Consider the following 21,581-nt stretch of genomic DNA (forward strand, 5'->3'; position numbering starts at 1 on the left):
GCAGTATTACAGTTTCCACAGAAAAAGCCATCAAACTGCCAATTTCTGCTATGGAGACCTTGAGTGCTTTGTTCCCGTCATCCTAAAAAAACAAAACAAAACTGTATCCAGGAGATTTAAAATATTCCCCCAACTGAATTATCCAGTTTTGATAGAGGACTCTAGAACCCTGGACTGGCTAGAGACAAAAACTGGATCATGTGGCCTCACGATCTAATTAATTTGCGGCTGTGAAACTTAACTCGTTCCTTCTATTCATTATTTTGAGCCCACAAGATAAAGTTGTTCCCTCAATTTAGTAAATTCAGTTTAGGTTTAAGACCACAGAGACAGTTTAATGAATGACATATTGCAGTTAACAATCAAACTGAAATCAGAATCAAAACTAAACAGGAATCTAAGTGCATTCGGTTAAAATCAACTTACAGATAAACACAACCAGAGAGAAATGTTTGTTTTCTTCAGATACACTGCTGAGTCATTAACATGACACATTTACATGATATTCAGTTAATTTTGATGACACAAGCACATCATTATAAGCGAAATACAGTAATAAGCCTACAGTTCCATTTGAAGCTCTGTGGTTTGAGATATATTTTATAATCCTCACATCTACGTCTACTTTCTAATTCTTATATCAAACACAACCTCAGCCAGGGGCGGCCCGGTGGAGCAGAGGTCCTCGCTGTGGCCCCCCATCAAGAAGGTTGTGGGTGGAGCCCCGGCTGCAGCACGGGGTCTTTCTGGGTGAGTCTGCATGTTCTCCCTGTTCCTGCTGGGTTCTCTCTGGTACTCCAGCTTCCTCCACAGTCCAAAGACATCAAGAGGGACCAGGTTAATCCAGACTCTAAATTGACCGTAGGCGTGGCTGGGAGAGCCAATGGTTGTCTGTCTCTATGTGTTGGCCCTGCCATGGACTGGTGACCTGTCCAGGGTGAACCAGAGGCTCCACCCCCCCCCCCCCCCCCCTTAACAGGAGAAGAGGTAGAAAACCGATGGATGGACGGAATCTCAGCCAGGTGCAAAGGTTTGTTACAATGTGTCGAGTCACTGACTGAGAAGTGAACAGACGACAGGTCCTGCTCCGGAGCCCTTGTACAACCGGACCTGTCAATCACAGGTAGTAGTCCTCCTCCTCGATGTCCCCGTGCACGTCCTGGAAGCCCAGCGCCTGGATGTCGTGAGTGATGTCTGTGATGCGGCGGTTGAACTCCTGACACCCTGAGGCCAGAGAGCAGCTGTCGTACCTGCTGGAACAACGAACAGTTTGTCTAAATGTTGTCTCTCTGACTTGGAGAAGGAGACTCCCAGTGCTCCGTCATCTGTGTTTGAGCCCCATCCATGAAAACCTTTTATGATTGTGTATGTTGACCTTTCACTTTTGTCTTTTCAGCAGTGGTGCTCGCATTTATAGTAGAGAAATATCCAGCAGTATTCAGTGTCTACTCCTGTCTGTTCGTATACATGCGTGTGTGCATCGGAGTGATAACCGCCACCGTACCCTCTCATGGCGGTGGCCGACGTGTTGCTCATGCTCCGTTTGATGCGCCCAAAGCTGTCAGTTAAAATTCCTCCCTCCCGGATTCCGATACTCTCCAGGAAACCCTCAAACACGCCAACATCCTTGTCTGGGATGAAGGGACGCATGCCTGCACGCGTGCACACACACACACACACACACACACACACACACAGAAAAATGCAGGTCACACAAATTCACACAAACATCAGGTTCCACTGCAGAAGGCGACACAACCAACTAAAAAACCTGTATATAAAGTTTGCTACAGAGTTTCAGTGGGTAAATGAGCTGTGTGTGTGTGTGTGTGTGTGTGTGTGCGTGTGCGTGTGTGTGTGTGTCTCACCCAACAGCAGGAACTTGCGGTTGTCTCCATACAGGTGCAGAAGCTCAGAGCAGAAATGGTCGATGTTCGATCCCAGCCGGTATTCTCTCAGCAACACGGCGAACTGCTGCAGCTCAACAGGATTCAGTTTGTTTCGCAGCTACACACACACACACACACACACACACACACACACACACACACACACACACACACACGTGCGCGCGCACGCTGAGCTGTGACATGATTTTAAACGAAGACCCCAGAGGGAGAATTTGCGTTGAGGATGTTTTTGTAACTGCGTTACTTGAGGGATTGTTCAGAGCCCTGACGTTCTCATCCACTGCTGGACACAGACAGCAGCTCGTCTCAATTCCAGCAGGGGGAGACAAAAGTTAAATACTTCAGCTTTAATTTCACTCACATGTATTTGCAAACACTCACAGTGATCATGTACTCCTGCATCAGTAAGAGGGTGGGGTTGCTGTCTCCTCCGTCACTAGCTGAGGCCAGACTACGGTGAGAGTCCTGCAGGGACAGGGACGAACTCTCGCTGTACGTCTCACTGTAGTAGAGCTCAAAGGCTTCCTGGGATCCATCACTGAGGAGGAGACACACAGTCAGGGGGAGGCCTGGCAGGACTGATCAGCGCTCAGGACGCACGGCTAGTTTGGAGCTGCTGCTAGCCGCTAGCTGCAGCAGCATAGCATCCAGTTATTCATCCAAGCGTTGAATAACCTTCCCTCTCGCTTTACACCAGTTGAGTTTTGCCAGGTCAGTTAGAAGATTCAGCTGGGACCATAAAGCTTATAAGAGAGTGACTGCAGCTTTCATTCAAGTGTCTCACAATTGCATTCTTGCCATTAGCCAACAGGGGGCGATAAGAGGTCTGATTATATAGAGGGATATCTGTAGTACTGCTTACAATGAACTGGATGGGATTTTTTTTTTTTTACATTTTTGTCTTTTTTTCTTAGAACTGATCATTTCACTGGGTTTCAGGTCCGGAAAGTCTGTTTTTAAAGTAAATATCAGTCTTCTTGGGGTCTGAGCCAAATCCACCCCTCTCTCCTCCCTAGCACCACCTTGTCCTCCGCTCATGGTCATGAATAAGTGAGAGCGTTGATGCTATCAATGTAGACAACAAGGAGGCGGCGTGTTCACTTCTCACGTGCAGAACCACAGTGACTCACTAGGAGCTGCAGCAGCTGTACTCCGGATCGTAACTGTAGGACATGTCGGTCAGGCAGCTGTCACCTGCACAGGCACAGACAGAGAACCGAGCAGTCAGCAGCATTTACAACCAAATCTACACGTGATCGACATTCAGGAGTCAGTCTCCATTCGCCGCCAGCGTGAAGGCAAGATAACCAACGCCAGCCACATCTGAAAAATAATGAACGTGGAGCAAAGAGTTACCGTGACTCTACTAGACTTCATTTATTACACAAATGAACTGAAAATGAAAACGTTGGTTTCCTCGTGTCCGGAGTGTAACTCACTCCTCTGCAGCCAGTAGCGGTTGGGCACGGTGTGGTGGAACCCAGCTCGGTCAACACACTCGATGGTCTGATGGCCGTAAATGACCTGGAACATCTGGCAGATCAGGGAACAGTACTCCTCTGCTGCATCCTGCCCATAAAAACAGACGACTGAGGCCTTCGCCACTGCAAGTAGTTGGTGTGTCAGTGAACAGAAGGAAGGACAGCAGCACGACGGTGTTCTGTGGTTACTATCTTATCATTTTTAAGCTACTTTTTCCCCCCCAGTCTGTTTTTCCAACTCAGCACTGCTTCAGTGCAGAAAGTTTGAATTTGTGGCACAAATGACACAAAGATGCAGGGGACAGTGGCAGATCATCCTTTCTTTGTGTTTCAGCGCAGACAGAAGTCGACGAATCAGCTCTTCTGCTGCGGAGAGAGGCCAGATGCTAGCAGGGAAGTCATGAGGAGGAAGTTTGCTAAGGTTACTTGGATGAAAGTACATTCACAGATTTGATCAGAACTCGCAAACAAACGTTGTTAAAACGCAATCCAGCATCACCAGATTAGCAAGGAGCTACGAGCTAATTTGGAAAGAGCTCTTCATCCCGTCCCGAAGCAGCCTCCCAAGAGCATTCATAAATTTGATATGAGAAGAAAAAAACTCTAGCAACGTAACCAGTGGCTGAGGAAGCGTTTTGCCACGTTGCTGAGGGTGTCGGACCCACCGCGATATCTCGCTCTTCAACTGGCCCAAATGATTGTGCCTCCGTTTTAACAATGATGGCCAAATACTTGGGCTGATGTGAGCTGGTGTGCTGATGTTTTACATCTTGATATCATTTCCTTTTGTTTTGCCTCCAAGTAATGAAACTGGTTTGTGAGGCGACGTGTGGGGGTGACTCAGGAGGCCCACCCGGTTCTCCACCGCCAGGATGACCAGGTTACAGTAGGCGTCGGGGCAGGGCGTGGGCTCCAGGGGGTTGTGGTTCCTCCTCTCCCAGCTGCCGTAGCTCTTCCCCCGCTCCCAGCTCCCCGTGCAGGCCTGGCGCCGCTCCCAGCTACCTCCTCCTCCTCCAACACCTCCTCCTCTCCTCTCCCAGCTGCCTCCCCCTCCTCCCCCTCCTCCATGCCTCCTCTCCCAGCTCCCTCCACCACCTCCCGCTCCTACACCCACTCCCCCACTGCTGCTCATGGGTCTGGCCCTGCGGTTCTCCCAGCTGCCTCCTGGTTTTCGTGTTTGTTGCCTCCTCTCCCAGCTCCCTCCTGCTCGCTTCCTCTCTAAACTCCCTCCTCCCCCTCTCTCTCCTCCACCTCCTCTCTCCACAGTCTGGTTTTTGTCGTGGTTGCTCCTGGACAGTGACGGCCTCCAGTCGACTCCACAGATGGTGTGCCGCCGCTCCATAGTGCCCCCTGCAGGTCGAGGGTCTGCATTGCAGCTCATCGTCTGACGTCGGCCATCGATGCCTGTTGGCTTTTTTCTGTCCAGGCTGTCGTCCCCGGCAACCACAGAGTCCACGTTCAGACCTGTGTGATCAACAGAAACAGGGTCGAACTGAGTCCACGTTCTCATGACGTTCTTCCCTCAAACAGAACCGTCCAGAGTTTGTCTGAGACCAGACCATGACCACCTCTCCTCAGTGGGCTGCTTTGATCCAGCTGACCTAACAGACCAGCTGACCAGGTGTGAAAGAACCCGTAAACATCAGGAAGCTCTTGTTGATGGTCACTGGTCCAGGCCAGCCTCCAATCCAGTCCAGCTGTGGCTAGCAACTGGGAGTGTTTCATTTCACTCATCTGCACCCCAGCATGCAAGGTAAACACACTCACATCCCATGACATGAAGCAGTGACACTTTCTCACTCACCTCTCACCTGAAGTCATGTGGTGGGCGGTGCGAAACCCAGCAGAGGGCACTTGTAAAACAACATGGGGGTGAGAAGACATCGAAATACCGGGGTTCTGACTACTGCGGATTACAGTGTGAATTAGGTCCGCCCACTCCGACACAGGAGTTTCGGGGAGTGGTGATGACGCACGCTGTCCGGTGGGACTTTAAAAAACACAGGAAAACGGAGTGACAACACTAGCGCACGAGGGCGAGACGGGAAAAACTCCACCTGCGAGTTCCAAGTTCAAGATACGTCGCACATTTTGGACCCGCGAGCTCCTCAGCCCCCGCGCAGAGGAGGTCATTCACCGGAACATTTCAGGAACGGTGGAAGTCTGGCTGGGAGGATGATGGAAGGCGGTGTGACGCGTTATCAGGATGTGCCACTAGACTCCGCCTCCTGTTGCCGGCTACGGCCCCCCGGGGAGAAACTAAGGCTCGCATTAACGTTATCTACCCGGCCAAAAAGCCGGATACTCCGCTACGGCAATTTGTAGGCCTTAGAGTCTGAAAACAGCCAATCACTGCCTGAAGCTGCAGGTGATGCCTCACCTGTCTTGAGGACCAGCAGGTGCAGCGCGTCGTCCCGCAGGTAGGAGGCAGCAGCGATCTCATGTGTGGGAATCCTCATCAGCAGCTTCTCGTTGTCTCTCCACGTCAGCAGGAGGCAGCGAGCCGACAGACTCAGAATACAGTCCTGATCCACGCTGGTCTTCAGGGGTAGAACCCTCAACTGCTACTGACAAACACACGGGAGCTGATTATTGATTATTGATTATCTGTGATTGATACTACGCCCAACTGTGATTACTTGTTTGGCTTCTTTTTGCAGTGCTGAAATTAGTAAAACAAACATCCATAATCATTTGGGAAATTCAGTAATCACTACTTATTAATTATTGATTGGGAATAAAAAGTTCATTTACTTGTAGCATTGTCAGCAGCTAGATTCTGGTCAGTGTCAGTAAACACCAATGAACAATCCAGTGAGTCGCCCTACTATTACATCTGTTATCGATAATTGTTTGACAATAATTAGAAAGTGATGTTAATTACTGCTATTGATCTCAACTGTGATCAGTGATATAATAGATATTGATTACTCACTACAACAGTGATGAGTCCGACAAAATGCAGCTGTGATTGTTCATAGGTGCTGTTATTACTGTTATAAAGTTATTGATTACCAATCCTTGCTGGGATTAGTTAACCAGGCTAAGGTTAGCTGTCTGATACTTGCTATTAGAGGTGATAGAGGTTATTGATTACCAATCCTTGCTGGGATTAGTTAACCAGGCTAAGGTTAGCTGTCTGATACTTGCTATTAGAGGTGATAGAGGTTATTGATTACCAATCCTTGCTGGGATTAGTTAACCAGGCCAACGTTAGCTGTCTGATACTTGCTATTAGAGGTGATAGAGGTTATTGATCACTAACCCTGGCTGTGTCCAGTAGTTGTAGCAGTTCGTCCCGGCTAGAGGGGTTCAGCGACACCGACACCCAGGTAAGATGACCAAGGAACTAACAGGAAAGGTCAAAGTTCAAGCAAACAGTCCAGTACGTTCTACTCTTTCTATTCTCAACCTCCATACTTTTCTACCTTGACCTCCTTCTCCACGTAGTCAAAGATGAGTCTCTCGGGGTGGATGAGGTAGTCAGGGGGGTAGAGCGGGACCGTGTGGAGCGGACGTCGGTAAATGCTGCCTCGGTCCACCGGCCTGCGGCTGGACTTGGACCAGACCAGTCGCTTAATGGGAGACACGAAACCCTGGGGAGGCAGACCAGCATAGACGGGGAAGGAAGCATGGAAGAGGAGAAAGAAGGATACAGAAGCTGTAACAGAAGGAGACGAAACAAGATGACATGATGCAACGTTACCTGACGGAACAGCTTTTTCCTTTGTTCATGCTTTTATCCTGTTTTGAAATGGAATAGATGACACTTCATGTGTGTGTGTGTGTGCGTGTGTGTGTGTGTGTGTGCGTGTGTGTGCATGTCAGTGCTGCACATTTCTACATGACTGTCCCACCAGTGATTGACAGGTGAGCAGTGATCTCTGACGGCATCCTGCAGAGATTCATTTACAACACAGCACAAACTGTTTCAAACACACACACACACACACACACACACACACACACACACAACTGTGGCTGGAAGGTGAGGTAAATGGACACACAGAATAAAGAAAGAAAATTAGCTTGATTTAGCGTCAGAAAGCTGTCTGGTCCGTCTCTCTGAATCCTAACGAGGAGCGATCTCAACTTATCACAGCGAGGACGAGTTCTGATTAACATCTTCACCGTCAGCTGAATTTAATTGGCAGGACGAAGACAGAGGACACTTGTAATGAGTTTTGTTCTTCCTCTTGTTCCTCTTTCAGGAGACCAAAATGGGAAATAATTAGATTTTATAATTTAAATCACACATTCAACCACCTGTGCATGTCTGACCAAGGAGATTTCGGCGTTCGTTCTTATTTGCCATGATTAACGTGTGTATGTTCTCTTTCTCTTTATAGATTCAGTCTCCTGTTTCACACAATGGGTTACCAGTTCAGACGTTCTCTCATCAGGTCCGGACATTGTCTGGGTGTTCTCTCAGCCACGTCGGGTCAGACCCGCTGTACGTGGACATCATCATATTTCACCGTTACTACCATCTATGCTCAGTATGAGAGACTAACTGCCTTGATATGACACACAAATTGTTGAAAATGAACTGTAATAGCATGTAAAATTACTTATTTTTATTCATATGTGATTGGAAATCAAAGCCTGACACCAGCAGTGACCAGCCTCTCTACAAGCTCCTGAACCCTAAAGCATAAATAATAACGTGACAAAAGAAGCTTCAGGAACACAGCAAAGAACCTGAATGTGGTCGGTTAACTCACAACTACTGTACCTTCTTGGATTTTTTGGGTTCATAGTCCATTATGGTCCAGTACCAGGTCCTGATCTCACTGATCCTGCTGATGTGGGTCTTTCAGGACAGTTTCGTCATTTCTTGTTGCTGTGGTGTCTCTCAGTTGGTTTTTCCATCGTTCCTTCTGTCTCTCTCCTGAAGTTATTTTAGCTTCTTTCCTCTGAGCTTGGTCTTGCTCTATTCTACACCGATTGTTTTGAGACCACACACACACACACACACACACACACACACACACACACACACACGCACACTTTCTCTCTCTCTCTCTCTCTCTCTCTCTCTCTCTCCCTTATAGCAGGAGAGAACAGGAAGCTGAGGAAGTCCACTTCCTGTCCAAGAGGAAACTCCACCAGAGGTCGATAAGGCCTATTATCTCTGAGCTCTCTCTCTCTCACACACGCACACATGCAGACACACACACACACACACACACACACACACACACACACACACACACACACACACACACACAGGGCCCTGGAAGCAGGAATCTTCTCGTTGCACCCATGAGGTTGATTTGTGACATCACAACTAGTTTGGAGCCACTCGTCACGTTGCAAATGCATGGAAACCTGAGGCCTCCAGCGGACATCTTCCCATAATTAAAACTACAACTCCTCTCTGCTCCGGCCCACACACAATGAAGCTTTGATGAGAGAGAAAGAGAGAGAGATAGACAGATACAGACAGAGCGAGAGATAGACAGATACAGACAAAGACAGAGCGATAGAGAGAGATTGACAGATACAGACAGAGCGAGAGATAGACAGATACAGACAAAGACAGAGCGATAGAGAGATAGATACAGACAGAGAAAGATAGAGCGACAGAGAGAGTTAGACAGATACAGACAGACAGAGCGATAGACAGAGATAGACTGATACAAAGACAGAGCGATAGAGAGAGATTGATACAGACAGACAGACAGATCGATAGAGAGAGATAGACAGATACAGACAGACAGACAGAGCGATAGAGAGATAGATACAGACAAAGATAGAGCAATAGAGAGAGATAGATACAGACAGACAAAGATAGAGCGACAGAGAGAGTTAGACAGATACAGACAGACAGAGCGATAGAGAGAGATAGACATAGAGACAGAGACAGACACAGAGAGAGACAGTTCTTGGTCTTTGAGTTTGTTCATTAATTAGTATGAAACATTTAGGCTGTAGATAATCAGCTGCAGTGAACTGGTTGCACCACAAGGAGGCAGCGCTGTGTCAAAGACTGGCTGTGGAGGAGAGAGGGGGAGGAGGAGGAAGAGGAGGAGGAGGGAGGGAAGGAAATACATATTTCTCCATCAGCAGGACACTGATGGAGGCTGAGGCGACAACATCAAACCTGTGACCTTTCTGACACACGCACGCGCACACACACACACACACACAGTATACACTACTACTTGTCCTATAGCGTGCACACATACACACACACAGTATACACTACTACTTGTCCTATAGCACACACACATACACACACACAGACACACACACAGTATACACTACTACTTGTCCTATAGCGCGCACACACACATACACACACACACAGATTGTCAGGGTAACCACTCCACAGTGACCAGAGGGCTAACGGCTTAACGATCGCCTTGTTACCTAGGCAACGAGAGACAAAGAAGAGATGGGGCATTTATCTTTTGAGTGATTTTTTTCTTGCCTCTCTCTCTGAGCCCTGAGAAACTTGGTGGGAGGTTTCACTGTGTCAAAATCAAAGTGTGAACTCTCCACTTGCTCTGAACAATGCTTTTGCGTACACAATTAAACTATAAAAACACAAGTGTTGTGGGATTTTCCAGTGTTTGGGAGGGATAAAACGATCTCTGGAATTATTTGTGAAGCAGCATCAAACACCTGAATACCTTGAAAAAGTGGACACAACAGATTAAAGGTGCACAGCGGAGGATTCAATCAAGATGGAGGACCACACACTTGGCGTTCAATCTTAATGGTTCCAGTGTGACGAATCCAGAAAGTCACTGCAGAGACTTCAGGAAAAACTCCAAACAAGGAGGTGGACAGGCGACATAAACTGGATGCTTGTGTGTGCAATAATTTACATAGAAATAAGGCAGAATGAGCATGGCTTAATTTTATATATACTGTACATGTGTGTTTTACTTACAATTTCAGCACGGTTCGATTCAGGTTATCCACAGAAACACTTAATTAGGAAAAGATCAGCGTTAATAGTCGAACAAACATTGTTTTGACAGAAAGGGAAAGACAGCACTCCCAGCTGGGCCACGACATCAACAGCAGGTCATCCTCGGGTCCCGGGGGGGTTTCAACTCCATTAGCAGTGCAGTAACGGGGAGCGCTAACGGAGAGCGCTAACGGAGAGCGCTAACGGAGAGAGAACGGATCTCATTTCAAACACTATGGAAGATATCTGGGCTAGCGGTGAATTCTGGGATGATTTTCCAACATTGGTTGGTTTCTCTGGTGGTGTGTGGAATTCTACCTACTAACAGAACTATTATAATCATCTCGATGGCCGGGCCCCGCCACTTGTTTGGCCGTCCGCTGCTAGCCTTACCCGGGCGGATCAGGTTCAGGTTCACAGCTGGCTCAAGAGTGTGTGGCGAGCAGCTGTCAGGGATGTGCAGTCCTGCAGCTAACGTTAATAGCGTGCCTCGCTAGTTGCTAACAGCCGTGACCCGAGAAAACAACCACAGAATAATGTTTTTCACACCTCCAGTCTTACGGTCTTCTTCTCCAGGAGCCATCGAGTATCAGAGGGCAGATCTAACAGGTGAAATTAATTACATGATTCATGTCTATTTCTGGATGACAGTTGATGTCTCAGAATACGGTTTGGTGACAGCACTCAGAGAAACATGCAAACACCGGTGTGCTTCATACCCTCTCTACACGTGTATATATTGAGGTACATATTTGATAACAACAATATAATATTCTGATTCCGATATTGTGTACACACACATTGTACAAATACGCACTTGCTATTGATGTGATTTCCTTCTTTGACACACACATCAATCATGCTCTCTGAACTTCAAAGTACGGCAAACCTGGATATGTTTGGTGCTACACAACTCTCTCTCTCTATATATATATGTGTGTGTGTGTGTGTGTGTGTGTGTGTGTGTGTGCGTGTGTGATAATGTGTATCGGCTACATTTGTGTGAATTCATGCATGTACAAAAAAAGTCTGTGTTTGTGTGCATCAGCAATATCAAAGAAGCAGCATCCTTAAAAGACCTCGTGCTTCAAAAACACACATCTGATGCAAGAGAGGAGGAAGCACGAGGAAAGCAGGCATGAAGGAGAAGACTGAGGGTGAGGAAGAGGAGAGAGGCTTGATTAAAATCCAGGGAGGAACATGTGAGGAGGAGAGTGCGGGGGGGGGGGGGTGTTCAGGGAGCAGATGGATGTCATAGTTGGTGATGCAGGTATGACAATGAAGTCATCAGCTAACAGGGACCCGTGTAGAGTTGGGACCCACGCTAGTTAGCTTAGCACAACTGAGATGTGTGTCATTAAATGCGCTTCTCTCCAAAAGTCTTTAGTTGCATTAATATATCTAGAGTAGTGCATGGCATTTGCTTTGAATTCAAATTCTAAAATAAGATACTGTAACTGTATAATCAGGTTCATAGCTGGAACTACTTTCCCAACCGGGTGGAGGGATTTCATGCAGGTCCTTGTTGCGATTTCGGCCAACAAAGCTGAACATGTGTTGATGAGATGAGTGACTGAAGCTACTCATCAGCAGGATTCCTGCTGGACTACAGGTTTTGGCAAATCAGAAGCATGCTAACCTGCCACTCATTGTGCTAAGCTAACTAGCGTGGTTCAATGCAGCATGGAGGAGGGATCTACCTCGTCTGGCTCTGGGAAAACTAATTAAGCTTTTTTTTTTAAGCAAATTTAAATCTGTGGTCTTTGGAGCCAGATTTGTCTCAACATGTGCAGCAGAGCATCACCTCACGCGCTCGCCATCACCGAGATACTTCGGATTTCACGGTGAGCGGCGTTAATCTCTGCTCCTCCCACCTGCTGCAGGTCGAGCGCTCCCTCTTTGTTTGGCTGAAAGTTTCCCCTTGTTGAATCAGCAGTGTTTGTGCTGATTCTGCTGTATTTGCTCACCTGTATCCGTCAGTACAGCAGCGTGTGACACATTTCCCTTTCAGTTGTGAGTCAAATTTAAATGACACTTTCACACAATTGCAAAACAAAATTGTGAAAGTGTCACTCAGTATTTAGCCATTTTGCAGTGGTGTCCCAATGCACTGTGAGGTTTGTTATTCCGACTCAAAGTAGCGCGGCGTGAACAACAGGAGAACGAGACATGAGCTCTGTTAGCAAACCAGCTAAAAAAAACTAAACTCATCTCATTAGACAAGAAGAACCAGGTGGGAGAACAGGAGAACCCAAGGGCAGGACGGAGCTGAGAGGATGAGGAACGCTGGAAACCGGGCTGTGGCTGATGAGGACCGATAACCAGACCAGACTCAGGTGAAACACTCAAAGATGGTGGGAGACGGACAAAGACAGGAAGTAACAAAGACACAGGAGGGAAGTTATTTCAAAATAAAACAGGAACCGCCTAAGGAACAAGAAGCTGTACAAAATAAAAGCAAAAAAACTCAACATAAGAGTACAACTGAAAGGGTCCAAACTGCAAGTGTAAAACCATCTCCTGTCTGTTCCTTGTCACAGCAGCAGTAACTTGAAGAGAATTTCCAGGATTAATCCCAGGTGGCGCTGTTCATCCTTTCCCCACTCTCCCCTGCCACAGAGAGAGAGGAGGCAAAAAAGATGAAAAGGGGAGAACTGTTCTCACCCATCCTGGTTCTCTCTGCCCTGAAGTCAATGAAAAAAGGAATGAAAAGAGAAAAGAAAACACAGATACATAAGGAGAGCAGTTTGGACCTGAGGAGGGAGAAGGGGGGGGGGCATTGTTGTTTAGTCGCTGGACTCCGGAGACGTCGACCAAATAAACAACAAATCCCCGGGACGGCGGCTCGCTGAAGAGATCAAAGAATGTTGGTTTGAGGGAGAGATTTTGTTGTTGCCTCTGGAGGAACGATGGAGGAGAGCTGAGAGGAAACCAGAGAAATAGGGCGGAAGATTCAGAGATAAAGCTGGTGGAGCTCCAGCCTCAGATTCAGCACCGCCTCGTTCCGGTTTCGCACCTGGAAAACCTTCAGCGTGGTCCAAATACACAGACGGCCAATGAAAGATGTTCCCTCCGAGCTGATGGTGAGGGAAACTTACAGGCTGAAAGATTGACGTTCATTTATTCATACGAATCTGGAATCGGCGACTGTGGTGCAGAGTTTCCCTCCTGAGTCGCTGCAGAAACTTCCAGGATTTGTGTTTTAAACCTCTTTAACGTCACGAAGGCAGGATGATGCTCCTTTGCTTCTTCATCTCTGACTCTGGAGCTCGTTAGCTCCGAGGCAAAAACACGTGGCTGGCTCTTAACGCATTCTGGAGTCACAAAGAAGTACAAAATGTCTCCGTGAGCTCCAGACACCAGTTTGTGTGTATTGAGAGGCGAAGTACATGTGAAATAACACTTTTAAGTGTCTTGTGTCTTCAACTCTGACAGAGGCGGACAGAAAAAAATACTCTAATAATACTAATACTAATAATATTACTACTGCTCTCATCTCATCTCATCAAGAAGCATCGCCCCTCGTCCTTTATCCCCATGAAACATCTGCTCCGCTAGAGCTGGTTCGCAGAGGAAGGCTCGGCTCATCGCAGTGGAATGTTCTAGATCCATCCTTCTCCAAGTGACCACTGCTGGGTCCGTCAGCGACCCCTAGTGGTCCGGAAGGTGAGAAGTAACAAATCAGTTCTTAAAATTTCAAATGTCATTTTTATTATGTAATTGTATTTTAATCTCAGTGTTTCTCAAACTGCCTGCGACGTACACGAGTTGTTGTCTATATCAAATCAACTGGTTTGCAAAGTAAAAATAATATTTGTATTTTTATCCCTGAGCAGTGAGGTGGACGGGTTTGCGACACTGCAACCTTCTTACGTCAAATGAAGAGCGACCCTGCTGCCGTAACTGCTGGAACGCGGCTGTGCAAAGCGTGGTTGTAAAGTGCAGACGGATTAAAAACGGATCGGGGGCATAGGACCGGGTCGTGTAAAAGAAAAGCAGGCGAAAATTCCGACTCGACTGGAAAAGTTCAGTCCCAGGATGGTGGTTAAAGCAGGCGCCCGCCACCAACCTGAACAAACAGTGAGTACAGAGAGAGCGGACGGTACTTCTGTCAGGACATTCCTCTGGGGCTACTGGGAGTGAAGAGGTCCGTCCGTGTTTTTTGATGGGTTAAGTGTTCTTGGGTCTGAAAAAAATAAAATAAATTGAGAACCACTGTTCTAGATGTTCCTGCACTTGAAGGGTGGCATCATCATGCAGCGTTGCTGGATGGTCACGACGGAGGGTTCTTCAGGTGTTCAGGGAACAGTCACCGTGTTCCAGGCATGTTCAGGAACATCAAATGCTTTTATACTTTCTCAAGTAGAATTTTGAATGGAGACTTTTACCAGAGTTCTGTTTGATCTGCTTTTTTTTTTTTAAAGCTTTACTTCGGTAAAAGAACGGCGTTCCTCTTCCACCTCCTCCAGCATCTTTCTCCTATTTTAACAGTGAAACAGGGAGCACTGCCATGAAAAGGGATCCTGAATCACTTCCACTGGTGGTCGGCGGTGTTCGTATTTTTGTCAGCTGGTACTGAAGAAGACACACACACACACACACACACACACACTCAGGAAGTTTTTTGAAGGCTGTTCAGCCATGTTTACTACAGTATTGTTCCCATCTACAGTAATCAGCACAGCTTGTTGAGTTCTTTTTTAACATCGTCATAGATATATTCACCACTGGTTTATTTTCTGCTCGTTCACTCAGAGGATGTTGAAGCAGCATTATCAAACGTACAGCACTTCCTGACACACATACTGAACATACAACACATACAAACCAAAGCACGCACGCACACACACACTCACGCACGCGCACGCTCGTAGACACACTTCCTAGTGTAACACCACTCTGGTATATACAGATATATAGAATGAGTAAAAAAAAAAGAAATCTATTTTCAGTTTTTACATCTTAATATAAGAGTCATACCAAAGACATGGCCACTAAGTGATAAAACGATAGATAAATAGATATAAAACAAATACAAAAATAAATAAACATAAATACTTGCATCAATTAATAAAAGATGGTTTGAGTTTTAAACTCTGTTCACTTTTTAGTCATGTTTTTGTTCAAGTCAATGTATAATCAGCGCACCACAACTGTAATATTACCTCAAAGACGAAGGAGCGGTTCAACAAAGCCCTGCCCCCAGCCTGTGATTGGTCGGTTGATATATGCATCATCTGTACATTAGCCTGTCACGTTCAACATGACAAGATCGTGGCTGACAGAGGTGATGCTTTCAGCACCATGAACATGGCCGTCACCACGCTACCAGCATGCACATGTTCAGCTACGACCGCACGCCGCTCTGATCGCTGCACGCCTCCCCGTTAACGTTTCCACCTCCAGGGTTCCAGCGATGAGGGTGTAGAGGAGACACACACACGCCGATCAGCCATTACATCAGAACCACAACAGGAGTAGAATCATCAGCGGCTCTGCTGTAACTCCTCCCATCATGACGCTAACAGTGTCCACTCTTCACCGAGTCTGTTGGCCATTAGAACCGCCTGGTCGTGCAGTGTCTTGTCGACACGAGACCACCTTAACAGTCGACTGGATTTCACGTCCAGCGGTCGGACCACTGGACGCCAGCTTCAGCGTTTGACTTTCATACAAGAGAAAAGATTCCCTTTAAAACTTTCACTTTCGGAGGACAACATTCCCAACAGGGACACTCTGACGCAGGGACATCTTGTGGGCCGTTAAGAGACAAATGACTGGAATATTCTCAGAAAACAATGTTAATCCCTTACTTGAAATATTGTCAGTAGTCCAATGATTGCAGTGAACCTAGTCACTTCTGTAAGTTATAACTTGATGCTCTCTGACCCGACACACCAAAACCTGCGATACTTTCTCGACCCACCTTGACCCATGCGTCACTGCTGTCTACTGATCGTCTCAGGTGTGTTTCAGTAGCCACGCCCAGAGCATATGCTTCACTGTGCTGTTAAAATGCAGGGAATGCAGGTAAAGAAGCAACTGATGCCAGCCAGTGTTTTTATTGGCGTTCACCTCGACTATGTCAGAAACTATCACAGCCCTCAGATAGACCAGGAAAAGTGCGCTAGCATAAACAAGCTAACAGGCTACAATCGAGCTAACAGGCTTTTGCTATCTGCGCAGTGATCCAGGCAGGTATTCCAGGTTCCAGGCAACAGACTGAACTGGCCTCTCACCTCATCTGCCGTTTCTGTCACCTTACAGCGGCACAATGCAGATTGTACACCAATGCCAACTCCAGATGTACGTATTTGGCAAGTGGTTGTAATTGGCTGCATTAACGACATTTTTTTATGGATTTCCTTGGTGATAAATGAGGTATGGAATCCAATCAAGAATATGCTGATTCAAATCACAGATATATTAAACCTGTCAACAGTGTCGATGTTATGGCTGATGGATTTTGTGTCTTTGTTGGAACACAACCAACCCTTGTTGGCATGAGAGTTTTAACTTTATGTTCTTGCTGTAAACGACGCATGTATGAGCGAGCATGATGGCTGCTCCGCGTATCCTGCGATTCCTCAGAGCTTTGATTATTTACATTCTCATGAACGAACAAACCAACGACCCCACCTCCCCTCTGGGATCGATCAAGTACCTCTGAACCCTTCTGTAAAACACAGCTGCCCACATGCACGGCGTCGGCCCGGCAAACGGTTTGAAAGCGAAGCTCGTGGAGAGGCTTCTCCTCTTTTCTGTCTCATTTTATTGTACATCTTCATCTCAACACTGTCCTGCCCACCACGGCCACATTTGCTAACTTCTTACTCATATATCTTTAGACTTAATAAAGTACAAATTGCAGTCAGCAAAGGACGACTTGGCTGTTGCCTGCTGCTAAGTTCATACCATTTTCAGTCTCCCACATGACGCAGCCGAGGACGCAAACCCCGCTGCTCTCATGTTGCCAAGTGTACAAGCTGCGGTTAGTGACTCGCACCATGCTGGGACCCAAAGTACACACAAATTTGGAAATAGTACCCCTCTGGGCCCCCTCAAAATATACAGATGCATCATCAGCATAAAGGTGATAATTAAAGCTGCACTGGATACTGCAACAATAAACACATTTTTGGTGGCCCCAATTGTCAGCGGGGGGCGACGGCGACTGTTTGAATTCTGAAAACTTCATCACTCCCCAAAGTGAACAGTACGCACCATGATTGTGGGGACAGTTTTGTACTCATATTTAGATGCTGATATACAGAAACATGCCAATGGTTGAGAATAAAATGAAATTTAAGATGGAGCCTTTTGTTATTCAAAGCTGCTGCTTCTCCTTTGTTTTAAAAAGAGAATCTAATGATCTTTAACTTGGTGGTTTAAAATGGGCTCCGCAGTCTCCAGATTTAGCTTTCAGTGCTCGTTTCAGCTGACCGTGAAGCCGACCCCCTGAGCGCTTCTGGGTTCCAACAAAAAAAATCCTAAAATTGCAGCTTTAAGGTTACAAAACCAGTTAAACTGGTAAATTAACTTGGAGCATTTATCACCACACAAATGAACCTTGATTAACATGCTTCTTGAGAAGCATAAGGCTGGGGTTTCTTTTTTAGTCTATTTGACTCATGGAAAGCGCTGTCTTCTGCCACCTCCTTGGACGGACTTTAAGAAGTTCCACGGATCACCTGAAATGAACAAACTAACCTTGAAGGCTTTTAAAGAAACTTCAAAGAGAGACTGTTGAAGGGGAATCTGTTGTGTAAGATGAGACAGAACCGGCACAGGCTTTGATGCAAGTGTCTTATAACTGTTTCCCCCTCAGGTACTATTGCTGACAATGTTTGACAAAGTTTTTGAACTGCTTCTTAGAGATGCTAACAGTCAAACCTGAGAGGTTTCACCTTAGACCTCTGAGTTATTGAGCGGCTCCACTGAAAGCATTCGAACAGCTGCTTGATGCTTCGGGACCAAGAATTCTAATCAGCTCTTAACATTTCATTTCTTCCCTCCCAGACGAGTGATGATGTCACTCAGTAGTTCAAAACCGGCTTGGATTCGAAGGCCTGTACGTGGTTTCACTGTGTAAACAAACACCACCTTTCAACTCTGGAGGTTTGTCACATGACACAGCAGCTGCTGCTACCCTGCAAACCTGCAAAAACCTTGCAATTGTTGCCATTTACCCAACAGGTTTAAGGTTTTTCACATTCCAAAAAAAAAAAAAAAAAACCTTCCATGAAAGTTCTATTGAGCTACGGTTGCCCCCCTCCCAAAAACCAAACACTGAAACATGTTTTAACAGTACAATGAGGTTGCTCATGATACCCTTCACACTCCTACACATTATGAATTCCAAGAAAAGTGGACAACTCTGAACGACATTTAGACTCTTTCGAGTAAATGAATTTTCTTCACCCATGAGTCATTCGTCACCTACAGTAACTACAGCTTATTATAATAGCTTATATCTGACATCTGTATTTATTCAAATGTACAACACAGGCCAGTTTGTGGTGGTTTGCAGCATGCCATGTGATGGTAGCCATCGCAGAAGTCATCCTTACATCCAGTCCTGAACAACTGTTCTGAATGAGTCCTTCGTCAGGTTGGGGATGACCATGCAGCTGTGACGTAAGCAGTGGGACTTTTACCATGGCTCCTTCTCTATCACACATGGATGCCTGTCTGCTTTCACTTGTATGCTGGGCCTACATTTTAGAAACCATCTGAGACTTGAGTTGTGAGCCTTTATCAGATGGTTTCTCCTGTTCTCATGACGCTGGAGCCCAAAGTATTAGACTGCATTTCTCTTCAGAACCAATGGTTACCAAAGGTTGCCATGGGACATGCAAACTTTTAGAAGCAGGTGTATTTGTGTTACATGGTTTGAACCTGTCCTGCTTACAACCAGGCTAAATGGCATGGGACATTATTTAAGGACAGGAAAAATCCTAGTTATGGAGACAAGTGACGTTGGCACAAAGGCAGTCTCGCAACTCATCCGGAGCCACTTTTACTCAGAGATTCTGGTTGAGTGAAGTCCAACTGAGCGTCAACAAATTCGGCAGTTGAAGGGTTAAAAGGTAACATGAGAGCAGAGAAAGGACATCTGCACACTGACTTAGATGCTCTACAGTGATTGAGTCTACAATATTTCAACCCAAGAAGAAAGAACACCCTTTTCCTAACCAAGACTCTTTGGTGGAAACGTTGTGGAATGAAACTCAGTTAGGGAGCGTCTCCACCAGTGAGCAGATATCTGATCTCTTCTGGCTTTGCTGGTTTTCACAGAACCAAACGACTGAGCGTGAAATCATACAGGATCCAGGCGTTAAACAACAGATGAGCAATGTGTCCACTCCTCAGCACCAGTGGAACGGGGCATTTAGTTTGTCATCAAATTAACCCCAGTTCATACTTAGGCGTCTGAAGCAAATGGCTGAAACGGTCTTTTGTGGGTAATTTAACTACCTTCCAAAATGACTGCATGTCCCGTACAAACTCTAGCAACCACATTCTAAACGTTTTCTGGTAAGTCTTTGTTGGGTCTCCGCTGTCCGAGACTCGAGTTCATGCAGCAGACTGTTTCTCAGTTATCTCAAACTCCATCATTTCATTGCCATTTACTTCTTCTACTGACCGTGCAGGATGAAACTCTATCTAACACTCCTTGGTCCCAGGATGGGAGATTACATTTCTCACCTCCAAGCAATTAAAAAAGATGATTATCCCAGTTCAGTGTTGCTCCATCAACTCCCACGGCTCATTCATGCTACTTACTCCCAGACAGAGTCCTAGGGGGAGAGCCTTGGTCACAGATTGCGCTTCACATTTTACAATCAAGTTTTGACAACCTTTTTTTTCTTTAAAGAGTTGCCCGACACTCCTCGTGTCCTTTCCATGCTTCTGCTGGGATGAGAACTGATCTCAGGCGGAACCTTGGTACCAGACTGCATCTTTAATTTTAAGAGCCCCTGTTGGCTTAGACAGTTGTCTCATATTCTAGTACCTCTTTGCTGCCCATCATGCTACTCCTGTATTGTATCCTGGGGCTGACAGCTGATGTGGTCTCCAGAAGTAGGATGGTCTTGCGGAGACGCCGATCTATAAAGTGGGCATCCCAGGCCGGATATCTCTTTCTTGGGAGATCGATGCGGATTACAGGGCCCTCCTGTGCACGGGATGAGGAGGAGGTCCTGTGGAGGAGTGCTGGAGAGGAGGACGGGGAGGGACGTACCTGGAAGACAGGCAGGCAACTATCCCTGTCCCTCTCCCTGTCTCTGTCTTGCTCCCCAGGAACCATCTCCCCCGTGTCTTTAGTCCTGGGGAGAGTCCTAGGTGGACTGGTAATGACCATGTCTGTTTGGGACCCTTGGGATGGAGTGAGGCAAGCGTCAATCACTCCCACAACTCCTCCTGCACCCACTACACCTTCATCCACACATCCTCCCCAGTGTGAGCCCAGAACAGGGCCGTCTGGGTGCAGCCAGCAGTAGTACACCAACATGAAGAAGGTTCCCAGGGCAAAGCTGCAGGCCACCAGGCACACCACCACCAGGGCATAGGAGTCGGAGGTGTGAGGGCCGCGGTAAGTGTACCACGCGGCCGTGAGCGCCACATTCTCAGCCAACGTCACAGAATAGTAGACAGTCATGCGGAAGCGACTGGGGCCCTCCTTGACATTGAACCAGCAGAAGATGTAGATGATGCCCACCACCATGTTGTAGATGATCTCCTCCCACTTGGACATGCAGAAGTCAGTCTCACCCTGGATGATCCAGAAGGTCATGATACACCTGAAACACAATAAATAAAACTGTTAGTTTAACATTACCGCAAATCCCGCTGCATCGACTGGCGGAGGTCATAAAAGACCAGTCAGTGTTACGCAATAAGAATCTGTCACTTGTAGTTAGCCCAAAGCCAACTGGGCTAAATGTCTGGTAAAAAAATAAGGCAGATCCGAAAGAACTCATTTTCTCAGAGGCGTCTAATTTTGGACAAAGCATCAGGTCAAATCTGGCGCACCAGTGGCTAACGATGAATATGCCGAAGTAGAGCTGGAAGACAGAGGCAAAGAGGGCGAACGCCACCGTCCTCGCCCCGATGGTGAAGAAATGCCACAGCATCTGGGCAATGACGGCCTTGTAGGACATGGGCAGCTTGTCATCACGAGAGTCCCTCAGAACCTTCTGGTAGGAGGCGATCATCCAGGCCAGAGAGACCAAGGAGGCGGAGGCCGAGAGACCTGCCGGGACAGAG

General features: G+C 46.8%; 2 protein-coding genes across 3 annotated transcripts in view; both read right to left on the reverse strand.

The window, feature by feature from the left end:
- Positions 1-982: 982 nt before the first annotated feature.
- ccm2l (CCM2 like scaffold protein) lies at positions 983-8,386 on the reverse strand. 2 transcript variants are annotated; one of them, XM_086212524.1, is made up of 11 exons: positions 8,127-8,386; positions 6,820-6,987; positions 6,657-6,740; positions 5,772-5,955; positions 4,245-4,855; positions 3,350-3,479; positions 3,041-3,104; positions 2,292-2,448; positions 1,869-2,007; positions 1,505-1,652; positions 983-1,253 (listed from the first exon to the last, which is right to left on the reverse strand). In XM_086212524.1, the coding sequence occupies exons 1-11, from the start codon at positions 8,154-8,156 to the stop codon at positions 1,118-1,120; spliced, it is 1,851 nt and encodes a 616-aa protein (XP_086068650.1). In that variant the 5' UTR covers positions 8,157-8,386; the 3' UTR covers positions 983-1,117. The 2 variants fall into 2 exon arrangements, with proteins under 2 accessions (XP_086068650.1, XP_086068651.1); XM_086212525.1 differs by having other exon boundaries at positions 983-1,250; positions 8,127-8,385.
- A 6,563-nt stretch (positions 8,387-14,949) lies between these two features.
- Positions 14,950-21,581, reverse strand: part of LOC147255388 (XK-related protein 7-like) — a 62,447-nt gene continuing 55,815 nt past the window's right edge. Inside the window, exons 3-4 of the mRNA XM_086213070.1 lie at positions 21,348-21,567; positions 14,950-21,115 (exon numbers count right to left, since the gene is read on the reverse strand). Coding sequence (XP_086069196.1) covers positions 20,302-21,115; positions 21,348-21,567 — 1,034 coding nt within the window. The 3' untranslated portion in view covers positions 14,950-20,301. The remainder of the gene's footprint in view (positions 21,116-21,347; positions 21,568-21,581) is intronic.

The sequence above is a fragment of the Aulostomus chinensis genome, chromosome 9 (genome assembly GCF_037954235.1).
Source record: "Aulostomus chinensis isolate RoL2024-O1b breed Wild chromosome 9, RoL_Achi_v1.0, whole genome shotgun sequence".
In the NCBI taxonomy this organism is placed as follows: domain Eukaryota; kingdom Metazoa; phylum Chordata; class Actinopteri; order Syngnathiformes; family Aulostomidae; genus Aulostomus; species Aulostomus chinensis.

Excerpts from the sequence above, each read along its gene's own strand:
- ccm2l (XM_086212524.1), bottom strand. The coding sequence starts at position 8,156 with ATGGACTATGAACCCAAAAAATCCAAGAAG. Across the intron at positions 6,741-6,819 it reads ACGTGGAGAAGGAGGTCAAG|TTCCTTGGTCATCTTACCTG; the intron begins GTAGAAAAGTAT and ends CTTTCCTGTTAG. Across the intron at positions 3,105-3,349 it reads CCGCTACTGGCTGCAGAGGA|GTGACAGCTGCCTGACCGAC; the intron begins GTGAGTTACACT and ends GTGCCTGTGCAG.